Raw genomic sequence first — 12,203 nt, 5'->3', positions numbered from 1 at the left:
GAGAAAGAGCTGACAGTCACCACTTCCAAGTCTGGTTATTTTGTATTTACCTGCCTTTCTGTTCTTTAGCTCAAATCTTTATAGTAGATATAGAGGGAACTGGCAAAGTTCAAATAGAAGTGCCAGCTTCTTTTTAAAAGCCAGGTGGCTTTTAAAATTTTGTTTTAAATTAATTTAAATGAAGTGTCTAAAGTTACATATTTCCAGGTTGTACTCTGGTATTCCATCTCTATTACCAAAGGCCACGAAAGTAATTTAATTCCTTATTTTAGAAAGCATTTATCAACAGCACAAAAACTTTTCAACCAAGACAAAATAATCAGAGCATCATATTCACATTTTGAAAACCTTCCTTTAATACACTTTGATGTTGTTTCTGAAATCCCAGTCCAGCGGAGGGGGAGGGGATAGTTGTGCCACCACCAATGTCTAGAAAGCTCAGCAGGTAGTCTTAATGAATTTTGTTAAGAAATACAATTAAAATTTGATTTCCAAGTTACTTAAATAGAAGTTGGACTTTATCTTTCCAGTATGCCAAGTTTTCACCAACCAGATGCAAAATGAAACTGAAATAATAATGAAATTATTTAAATTTGAAATTACGTTCCATCAGTAACAGTGTGACCACTGTACTTTTTCAGTAAAAATATCTTTCACTTTTCAGTAGAGCAATCTTTCCTATCTCAAATACTGTATATTCTTCACTAAGCACACACCTCACCATCTTGCTGTCACCAAAATGATTGCCTGAAGCAAATTTGTACATCTGTCTAATAAGCATCAGTGAGAAGGGTGAAAGAGTTGGGTTGAAGTCAATCTTTTCATTCAGAAAACAGTTTAGACAAATGCTTTCAGCACTGTTTTGTCTAAGCAAATTCTGAGAGACTTTTAAGAGGGTAGGGTGCCTAAATAGTAACAGTATGAATTTGCTTTAGAGTGCCACAGCACTCCCATGCTTCAAAGAGTTATAAACTAGCAAGCAAAAAAGCAAGAGTAAAAAAAAGTATTGATAAATACCTCTTCTGGAAGATCTCCATGTTTCACATCAGTTGTTGCAAGAAGCAGAACCGGAGCAAACGTTGGAATGTTCTGCAGTAGTGTTGTAAAAACAGCTTTCACTGTAGGTCCAACAGTCTCCCACCACAAAGGGATTTGTGGAACATAAATGATACTGGGTGCTGTTCTTTGAGCTTCTCGCATCAACTGGCAAAATGAGAGCTCAGATAAGAAAACTATACCCTGTAGAACAGGATACTAAATAACTACCTATCAGTCAAACTATCTTATGAAATAAGAGTACATGAAGCTAAAACATCAAGAAAAAAACAATAAATTAACTAGTCCTTAACAATAAGGTAAAATTTTCACTTTGACTCAAACACTGATATGGCTACACAGAAACAGACTTGAATCTCTGCCCAATTTCAAAACTACTTAGGTGTAAAAGAACTCCTGAAGAGCCTTCAGCACTCAGCCAATCTGGTGGTGTGCCTGAAAAAAACAAGACTAGCCTTTCAGCAAGATGTATTAACCTGGAGAAACTGCCACAGGACTGCAGCTATACCAATTGCAGTTCAGACCAGGCACATACCCAACACAGACTCTAGAGCATAGACTCAACAAAGACCTATGTGAAAAGCCTGCTTACAATGCATAATTTCAAGCACATTTTATAAGAAGTGACCATTTATTTGTCTGCCTGAAGAACTAAATCACAACTTTTACTACCAAAGGATCCATCAGACCAGATGATATGCTTTGGAAGAGCACAAGCCACTGCTTACAGATGGCATCTCAATCACAGGAAACAAAATGCATCTACTGCCAGAGGAAAGTGAAAATTTCTCCATGTGCCCTCTCAGATTAACAATATTCAGAGAGTTCTTGTCAAAAGGTGGGAAGCACACATGGTATATCCAGGCAGTCACTACACAGGATAGTTACATGTCCACAGATGCAACCATGATACAAGAAAAGTAAAATTGCTCCTCCTATGTGACAAACGAGCCATGGAATGTGTGTGTCCTGACCCCTACAGCTCTCCAATGCTGCTACTAAAGGCCAAAATATTTTAATACAGTGCTGCCAAACAACATGTTTTCTCTGCCTAAAACTAAAAAAGAAGGAAACTAGCACTAATGTGGTTATATTTAATTTTCCTAGTGATGGAAAGCACACCAGTGTAACAATCTATGTGTTATATGAATTTTCATTCCTTTACTGCATGCACTGCAGTGCTGCAAGCCGTATATGTTAAAAAAAAGAAACCCGTTCACCCCAAACCTTGACTGTCCACAAATATATTAAAAAATAGGGCTTCAGAAAGTGCATGATGCCATCAGGCTGATGCAGAGCCATCTACTGACAGCACAGAGGCCTAAGAAGCAATGAAAACTTCCTGGAACCAACACAGACCAGCAAGATTTTTTGCTTTAGAATGCAAAATAAATAAAATAAAGCGAGTGCTTTATTAGCAGCACCACCCATCTTCCTGAGCTGCCAGCAACACCCTTGCTACTTCCTTTCAAATGGAAAACATGACTATGTATAACATCCTTATATAGTATCGTTCCATTTAAAAAAAAAAGTGAATTTCCAGACAGACGTAGACAGCATATTCCAACCAGGCCTCCCCAATTAACAATGAATTTTGCTTATTTCACAAGTTTATATACAGTTTATATTCAGTTTGTGAGTCCTATCAGATTAATGAGAAAAAAAGATACCTGTGCACATGTTTCTTCAGGGGATGTGATGCTAACAAACAAAGCAGGCAGGTCTAGTGTATAAACTGGAAACTTCTCCAGGGCATGGATTACTGCAGGTGCCAGATGAAAAGCCTGCCCACACCCTGGATCTTCAACTAGTAAGAACCGTGGCCTGAAAGATGTTGGCTGGCAACGAGGATTTCTACAACAGTAAGAAGAAAACAAGTTTAAAAACAAGTGATTAATAGGCACACAGACGTTGAAGATTTTTCCTATATGATTTTTTTTGTAAATACACGCCATGTTCCATGAAATATTAAGCTGCTCTGATCAGGAAGACTATCAAAGCCTATTTGTTCAAAAACTGGTACCATACCTCCACTAAGAAATCTTGCCAGTCCCCAGCATGTCTGCCATTCCTTTAGCTGGGTTAAGTAAGAGCTCTTAAATCCTTCAGTGAAGCTGTCCAGCCAAATACACACACACACAGCTGGTCAGTGACCTGCTATGGGGCAGAACAACAACTCTCTTTTCTAAGCACAAATTGGAGTCTCTTCACTCCATGTACACAGCCATTTTCAATAGGTCTTGACTTTAAGTAACTGAGATTTCTACACCTACTAAGTTTAGCTAAAATTTGGCTGTAGTGACTGGAGATTGTGGTAAGGAAGAAGCAAACCAACATTGCTAGGAACAAAATTAACCTGGGCACTGAAACACATCAGCTGTATCTGAAGAAACATACAATTTGATTGGTTGAATTACTTCTGTGGTTTCCTCTTTGAATTTCTATTAATTTTCTAATCATCTTGTTTTATGAACATGAAACACTTGTGAAGAGCTTTGGGTTTTTCTACCTCAAGACTGTTGTACCTTTTCTTGCTTAAGTCAAAGATCATAGAGACCAAGGTCAGCAGGTCACATTTTCTGGACAGCACAGCAATAGAAAGGGAAAAGAATAACTGACCCAACAGTGACAACAATCTACTGCTTCAGCTGTTGATTTATATAACTTCCACAATAAAACATTAAAAGATTAACAAACTCTGTAGGTTAAAGGTACAAAAAGCAGACATTGTTTTTCTCACAGTGTTTTAACAAGCCATTTCATTTCTGATTTAACATTCTTGGAAGGCAGACAGACAAAAGATGGCTACACAAATCCTTAGGGATTTTTTAAGCTAAAAGGGTAGACAGCACATTTTTTGGGTCTTGAACCTTTAGATTAAATCAAAAAAATTAATGAAATCAATTAAATCAACATGTTCTAATAATCTGTGGACCACTTTGACTTAGGCAAATAGGGCTGGGCTAGTCAGTTTGATGGGCTAGGGCAGGGTATTCAGTTAGAACATCAGCACCAGTTGGATCTTCACACTTCTTGCAAATGCTGACCAACCCCCACACACCCATCACTCCTGCATCCAGCACCCCTCACAATATAACAGTTTACAGACTCAGCCATCTTAAAAATGTAAACATAAAGGGGACAAACAAGACCTGTTTAAAGTGAGAAATTCAGCCTTTTCATGATCAGGCATTTCATCAGTTGAATTCTCTTCAAAGATTGATGGTGATTCCTCTTCACTGTCAATCACATCATTTCCTAAAATAGGATTTAAAGATGAGAGCTTTGTTGACTTTCCTGAATAGCTCAAATCTCACTCTTGCATTAATACACCTTTGAAATCAGTGCAGGAAACCATTCCCTTGTATTTCATTTGAGGGCACACACTGAATGCTATTTACTGAATGGTTTGTTCTACCACAGACAGAAAGAGAGTGCACAGTTTCTACAAAACTGTCCTATATCCCACAATTCACATCAGGTTTCTCTGTTGACAAGAACTTGTGAGGTTTTTCTTGACCTTGGAGTAAATTTGATTAGGAACAACTTCTGTACTTCTTAGATACCTGAAAAACCCAATGAGGCCACTGCTTTTTGGAACAGGTTCTCCCACCAGATGTGACAAAATTAAGTGAATGTAATTATCACAGACTTCTGGTCCAGAACCAGACAGAGTATAAAGACCCACACAACTTCTAAATAAGGCTCCTCAAAGATCATGAAAGGAGGAGATAATGGGAGGTGGACAACAGAGAGGGGGCACAATTACCCATCTCCCAGCCCCAATGCTTTCACTGTGTTGGTGGGTCTCTGTCTCTTTCATGAATGCAAACGATCCCAGCTATACTGGGAGTGATACTGGGAGAACACTCTCCAGAGATTAGCATAGTAACTAACTATTCACAGACCTCCATTAATCAAGACAGTGTATCAATATTGATTTGTTCTCACCAACTGACAAACTAAACCTGATCAAGGCTTATGCAGTCAGGAGCATGAGTTCACCTATACTATGAAGCCCAGCCCTAAATTACAACTACTGAAACACTGCATATTGCAAGTCACTCACAGCTCCCATCCAGCACTCTGCACATCCAGGTTATAAAACTGAACTGTCATCGTGGCTGAGAGGTTTATGTGTATTACTTTACGTATCAGAAGCTTTTGCTTTAGCAGAATTTTACACAAATGGATGTTGCTTTTATACCTTGCTGTTGGTCCTTCTTCAGTGCAAGCTCTGCGTGGGGAAATACTCTCTGTAAGGCTTGTAAAATTCTTTCCAATGTGTTTTCTAACAGTGGTTTTAAAATAGGTGATAGTGCTCGCCCAGGTGAAACAACAGCCCTCTGTGAAGCTGGAACTGTCTTCTGCATGGCCATGACAAAATCCTTTGCTGTTATTTTAATTGAAGCGATGTCTAACTGCAGCTTCTCACTCCTTTCATATATCTGAGGATAGCGGCGGCGCAAAGCGCAGAGTGCAGCTTCAGCACATAAGGCTTTAATATCAGCACCACAGTATCCTAATAAACAAAGCAAGAATCAAATGTTATGTCAGGCTCAGGCAACACCAAAGTCAAGGCCAAGACTTCTAAAGTGGAAAAATGAAAGACTTTGCATGCAGCCAAAAATTAACTGGGTAGGAGATAATTTAAGGAATTACTGCACTGCAATACAGTACTGTGTCTCACAGCCTAATACCTTGCACTAAAGAAACAGCCCCCTAGTCAAAACTTCACTCCTGGGAAAGGTGACCTAAACGTGTTCTGAGAAAAAAAGAAAACTGAAAGCTGCATCTGTCTTGGTTTGCTCTCAGGACATGCCAGATGTGTCACTGCCTCACTCTACAGCAAGGCACAAGAGCTCAAGTACTGCCTGGAACAAGCTCCAATTCCCCACGACTCAAGTTGTGCAGTAACCTACAGTGTTTTCAAACTCACCAACACATTTCTCAGCCAGCTCTTCAAGAAACTTGTCCAATGGCTTCAGGGTCCAGTCTCGTGTGTGAATTTTGAAAATCTCTTTTCTCGCCTGAAAACAAAACACTTGCATTTTAGTTTGCCCTAAATTTTCTCTTAAAACTACCACAATACAAAACCCCCAAAACCCTCACACTAATACAAATACTTCTCTTATCTGCTAAACTCTGAATTTTAAGGGTCAGTTAATATGCTCTGTTTTTTCAAGCTTTTTCAAGGAAATTTCCTAGTTCTAAATTTGTTACATTAAACTCTTGCTGGGGGATGCAATGAAGTAAAAGGCATTTACATCTTCCATAAAAGAGTGAGTTTTCACAAGTGTGAGATCCAGAAGAAAACACTGTAGTAAAAAACCCCAGACTTCACTGCAAAGAGATTTTTTTACAGAAAATTCTCTTAATTTCAGCAAAATTTCATGATGGCAATCTCATTAGTTCATGAAATTTACTCTTCTGACAGCTCATGCAAGGAAGACAGTCCTAGCACACCATTCCCAGTTGCTACTCTTGCTACCAAGTAGAACAATAATTATGACTCAAATTACTGTCACTCATTCAGAAAACGTCAAATTTTGCCTATCCCCATCTCTGATCTTAGCAGGACTTTCACTGAAGTATTTAGTGCTACACAGACTAATTATGGCAAATTTCTAAAATTCTTCCACAGTGAGGGAAGTGTGTATTAGATCTGCTTCATGGCACCTCCTCACCTGTTCCTAAGAGCAAATAAATACCAGAGAAAAATGTTTGTGTTAAATGCACTATTTAGTGCACTCTTACCAGCATTCAATTCAGCACTTTTCAGAAAGTGCTAAGAAAAAGAACTATCACTGATGGCCAGAAGGAAAACACAAACTGCATTTCAGTTTTGGTTGCTATCTCACCCACAATATTTTTTTTATTGCCTATTGTCATTGAACTAGAAGCCTCCCTAGCCCTGCAGCTGTGTGCAGTGACTTCACATTTTTGTCCAAGTCCCTGTTACTGAGTACCAGTAAGAACATTAGTTCCTAACATAATTAATTGGTTCCAGCACCAGCTTGAATCAAAGTTTTTGTTACCAAAAAAGAGTTCTTATATGCACACCATTTCTTTCAATTTCACAATGCCACAGCAGTACTTCTTAACTAATTCATAAAGTCATTTTTAAACATTTTCATGAGTAGCAGCATCCCATTTTCTTTGCTGGTTGCAGAGACCAAAACTAATAATTAGAGGACTAACTACCTATTACAATCATCTTAATGATACATATTCAGTGCCAGGTCTGCCCTCCACAGTACAGCACAGTCTCTTCAGAGAGCCCTCTTTTGTCCAAAGCAGTACAATAGTGAGGAGACTTCCACTGCTCCACAATCCTGCTGAGTTGCACGGGTTTGTTACAAAGATGGACTATGCCACATTAAGCACTGAGGTTGAGTTGAAGTTCTGACCTCTTTGTTTGGCAAGCTGAAGAGAAACTCTCGATCAAAGCGTCCCGGTCTTCGTAAAGCAGGATCTATAGAATCCAGCCTGTTGGTGGCTCCAATTACCACAACCTCTCCTCTGCTGTCTAAGCCATCCATGAGTGCCAGAAGTGTTGATACAACAGAGCTAAGAGAAGAATACAGTTTTTACTCAACAGTTAATTTTCCTCAGTTCCACATAATCACCAATGCTCACTCAAACAGGACAAGCTTTTATTGGTAAAATGCTGACTAGAAAAAGATAAATCATTTGAAGAACATAACAAAATAGATAAGGTAACACAGACCTTGTGCGTGCTGGTATCAAGTGAATAGTTTTTAATTACAATTTAAAGATTATCTGAAGTAATACTGAATTACTAGTTTTCAGGATAAATTAATGTGTCACATCAAGTTAAATAGGTTGTGGTCTTTTCAGTGAAATCAAGCACCTTCTATGTTGATACAAAACATGCCCTACCTATGAACTTGGTCTTGTTTACTGGACCGTACAGGAGCAAGACCATCAATCTCATCAAAGAAAATAATTGAAGGTCGCATCTGGTAGGCCTACAGTGAAAACACAGAACACTGACATCAGGAAAACAGCACTATTTGTAGGAGAAATGCACAAACAACACTGTGGTTGCAAAGTCACTCAAAGTAGATTTTTCAGACCAGCATCAGGGATTTCTACTCATTGATCTAAAGTAGTGTTGTGAGTAATAGAAGGCAGGAGCATATATCAACCCACTGAGATGGGCGACATGAAACAAATCACACCACTGGTTTTTAGAGCTATTTGGCATCCACCAAGAACAGCACCAGGACTTAATTAAATTACAGGTTCTGGAAACAACCTTTGTTACTAATTTCAAAATAGCCATGCTTTCAGCCTACATTTGTTTCCATCTGATCAAAAGTCACCACTTCTTGAAACCTTTTTTGCAGCTGTTTGGATTTTTCTTTCCTGAGGCAAGGAGCTGGGGGTGAGTGTTGCTTTGCAAGGTCCTCTTGACTGCTTTACTAATTTTTCCTAATGCATCTCAAGATTCCAAGCCTCTAAAAATGTTACTTAAAAAGGAAACCCTGGCAATCTTCCCACTTCAATGGAAGGAGTTGACAAAAAAGAAAAAGAACTGTTCTTCACAGTCCGTTACAACTCGGATGGAACATAACGCACATTTCAACTGTACCTGATCAAATAACAAACGAAGTTGTCGTTCTGATTCCCCGACCCATTTACTCAGGCAGTCAGCACCTTTTCTCATAAAAAAGGCTACTCTCCTGTCACCTTGGCTACATTCATTAGCAAGTGCACGAGCAACCAATGTCTTTCCAGTCCCTGGTGGGCCATAGAATAGACAGCCTCTGCAATTAAAAAAAAAAAAAAAAAAAATTTCACATAAGAAGAATTTCATAGGAAAGTATCTGTTACCACCCTTATCCCTGAAGCACACTCTTCTCTCCTAAACAAAGCTCTCTTCATTGTTCATTATACTTTTAAAGTTACAGAAACCAAAGAATCTGAAGTCCTGTTTCAATATACCATGACTCAGTGTTAATGGCCCAGAATATATATACATATATATATATATATATATATATAACAATTAGATTTCTAATAATTTCCCAACACAGAACCCATTCAGCTGTGTAAGAAGTGGACAGATGCATCTTTTAGCCCAAGCATAATCAGCACTGCAAGGTTCTAGTTACAAGTCCAATTAACTGTAAAGCTGATACTGGAACTCTTGGAAAAAAAAGTTGGTGGGACGGACAACTGGACTTCCACAAAAACTGCAGTTGACTACCACTTACAGACTGATCAAATCCACTTGCATGTAGAACTCAAAACCACTCCATTTCCCTGTTTTTGAAGGTAAGACACTTTTAAAACAGTCTCACAACCCTGCAAATCTTTGAGCCTACATGTATGCTGGATTCTATCAATTTTTTAAAAATTAATTTTTTCTACTGGTAAAAAAATCCAAAAGTATCAACACTTAAAATTCTAAAGTGTGTTAACATAATACCTCAGTTGAATATTTTCCTGAAAACAGATGAATTAGAATTTACAGTTTTAAATGGTATCTCTTACCTTGGAGGCTGAATTTTGAACCTCTCAAAGACTTCTGGATAAAGCAATGGAAAAACAACCATCTCTTTTAAAGCTGAAATGTGGTCAGCAAGACCACCAATGCCATCAAATCGTACCTAAAGATGAAGACAACAGAACACATTTCAGATGTGAAAGCTGCAGCCTCGATAAAGTTCCATCAGAGATTAGATGTCAGCACAAAGGAAACATTATGCCAATTTTCAAACTGCTTGAAACAAAACTGTAAGCCAAAGAAGTTTAGACAGCACATTACTATATGGAAGCTTTCATAATTACTGAAAATGTCTCATTGACACATTGAAGTAAAAATACTTACTGAACAATCTATTTGCACTGGATCAACATCAGCCAGACTTGCTCCGATTTTCACACGATCTTTGTGAACTCCCTTTAAGTCACTTTTCCGAAAGTTGACAGGAAGAGACCTGATTTAAGTAAGGTGAAAATGAAAGGTGCTTTCTAACTTGCAATGTGGATTTTTTCTAATAATAGCAAGTGAATGCAAAATATCTTATGAGTGTAAGCTTCCTGAATTGTTAAATATTGGTTCCAGCTGTTTTGTGTTTAATGTCCATGAGTAAGGAAAGGAAAATGGTCACTCCAGATAGTAAACTGAGTTAATTATTTTAACAACTCTTAGCACTTATAAATATCCATGCCAGTCAATAGAGCATATGTAGGAATACAGGCTTAGAACAAGTTATTCCCTTATGTGCAAGCCATGGACTGACAATGATTCGTGTGAGGAAGAAAACTGCCCCTCCTGACCCCCAAACACACTGATACTATTCAAATACCTTTAACTTCTATATTCAAAAAGTTACAGCCCAAGATGATACTTATTTCAGTTGGTTTTAACATTGTAAAGGCTGCCTACGGCTACCAGTCCTTCCCAAAGACCCTGGAACCTTTGTGCCAGTAGACTACTCTGAAAGACATCTGAGACATCAGGCTGAAAACTTATTTGGTAGACTGTTACTAAAATAGGTTTTCTAGAGCATTTGTTAAGAAACCAAATCTCTGTCATTTTCTCTGTTTATACCATGCTGTGTTATAGTGGCTTTCTCTCTGAATCAGCTACTGTAAAGCACAGGAGCAGCAGAATTTTACATTAAGAAGTTTCATCAAAGTGTTGCTACCCCTGTTCCCCCTAAAAATCAAATTGCTTATTAAAATCAATTCTAAACATCCAGTTGTTGAGAGTCCAGTTACAGTTGTATCAACAGATATAGCCACCAGAATTTAAAAACTGAACACAATGAAGATGTAAAAATCCTCTCAGGTAGTCTACTTCCTCCCCTGTTCTCCAGTTGCATTAACCTTCTTAAATTTCTGTTCTTCCTCTGCCTCTCAAAATCCTCTTCATCATCAGATGAGGAAGAGGAATCACTGCTGGGGACTGTGTGTCTCTGTCTGCAAACATTCAAACAAACAATTAAAAAAGTTAAACACTAAGTAATATCAAAATTTAAGTGAACACTATGTCAGTTTACTTTCATATCTAGTATATTTCCAGATTACTGTACTCCTTATGAATCTGATTTCAAACTGTGTTATGTGATTTTCCTCATGACAGCAAAATTTGATTGTTCATAGGAAGATAAAATGTTTAACCAGTGTGCAAAGAAATTTCTTAACCAAGTTACTCTTAGTCCACACGCTCTCATACACAAACCAAGTTTCACTTAGCATTATGTATCCACTCTGTGAAACACCAACTCTTTAATTTCAAAATTTGGTTTCAAAATTCCCTCCTTCCATAACTGCCTGCTTTCAAGGATGCTAAATAAAGCACTACTATCTATCAAGGAAAGGCATTCAAGGCAGGATGCTAAACCTATTTGTCATTACTACTGCAATTTGTAATTTAGAATTTTATTTAGCATTTTTCTTGCTTTAAGTATAGTTTCATATGCAAACTTGAACTGATTCAAAAAAAGAACCAGAATCAGTACCTGAATGATTAAAAAAAAATTAAACTTCCATACTCTCTCTAACTCTTTTAGTTTTAAGTAAGTAATGTGCATCCTTCAAGATAAAACAGTCAGATTTTCAGAGGGAGATTTTAGCTTCAATTCCAGCACAAATTAATTCAGTTATACAATCTCAGCCATAACCCTCATCATCACCACAAAAACTGCATTTTCTAATAAAATCTAATGGCCAGCAAAAAGGATGGGCTTCCTCCAATATTTGCTTTCTTTATATCCTCAGACTACCACAGCAATAACCATACTGTTAATATCTAATTACCAAGAGTCCAAAAACAAGGATTTTTGGATTGTGTAAGGTCCAAGGGTTTTTGACCTTGAAAGCAGTATTCAGTCATGTGACTGACAGCACTACTGAGAAAGAACTATCATTAACCAAACTCATACCTGTTAGTTCCCTTGCATGGATCTCTCTGTCTGACAGGTGAAGACTTGTCCGAAAAATACATCTTACTTTGTCTTGGCTCTGTTGAAAGTAAAAAAATTGGAATAATGTTATAAATAGTTTTAAGAGAAAGCAAGATACTAAAAGAGGCAGAGAATGGAACATAGATCACACATCTAAGCTCTGGGGACATTTCAAAGGTGGGGAGGAAGAGGCTGTTTTTTGAA

General features: G+C 37.8%; 1 protein-coding gene across 3 annotated transcripts in view; it reads right to left on the bottom strand.

Moving 5' to 3' along the window:
• ATAD2 (ATPase family AAA domain containing 2) overlaps positions 1 to 12,203 on the bottom strand; it is a 30,513-nt gene that overhangs the window by 9,200 nt on the left and 9,110 nt on the right. For all 3 annotated transcript variants that reach the window (XM_023921462.2, XM_023921461.2, XM_023921463.2), the window contains 12 exons: positions 11,979 to 12,057; positions 10,921 to 11,013; positions 9,917 to 10,025; positions 9,580 to 9,695; positions 8,675 to 8,849; positions 7,960 to 8,048; positions 7,467 to 7,626; positions 5,996 to 6,086; positions 5,264 to 5,578; positions 4,209 to 4,314; positions 2,727 to 2,910; positions 1,018 to 1,203 (listed from right to left, as the gene is read on the bottom strand). In XM_023921462.2, coding sequence (XP_023777230.2) covers positions 1,018 to 1,203; positions 2,727 to 2,910; positions 4,209 to 4,314; positions 5,264 to 5,578; positions 5,996 to 6,086; positions 7,467 to 7,626; positions 7,960 to 8,048; positions 8,675 to 8,849; positions 9,580 to 9,695; positions 9,917 to 10,025; positions 10,921 to 11,013; positions 11,979 to 12,057 — 1,703 coding nt within the window. The remainder of the gene's footprint in view (positions 1 to 1,017; positions 1,204 to 2,726; positions 2,911 to 4,208; positions 4,315 to 5,263; positions 5,579 to 5,995; positions 6,087 to 7,466; positions 7,627 to 7,959; positions 8,049 to 8,674; positions 8,850 to 9,579; positions 9,696 to 9,916; positions 10,026 to 10,920; positions 11,014 to 11,978; positions 12,058 to 12,203) is intronic.

Source organism: Cyanistes caeruleus, chromosome 1, assembly GCF_971803275.1.
Source record: "Cyanistes caeruleus chromosome 1, bCyaCae1.hap1.1, whole genome shotgun sequence".
NCBI classification, from domain to species: domain Eukaryota; kingdom Metazoa; phylum Chordata; class Aves; order Passeriformes; family Paridae; genus Cyanistes; species Cyanistes caeruleus.
This window is presented reverse-complemented; position numbering and strand designations above follow the sequence as displayed.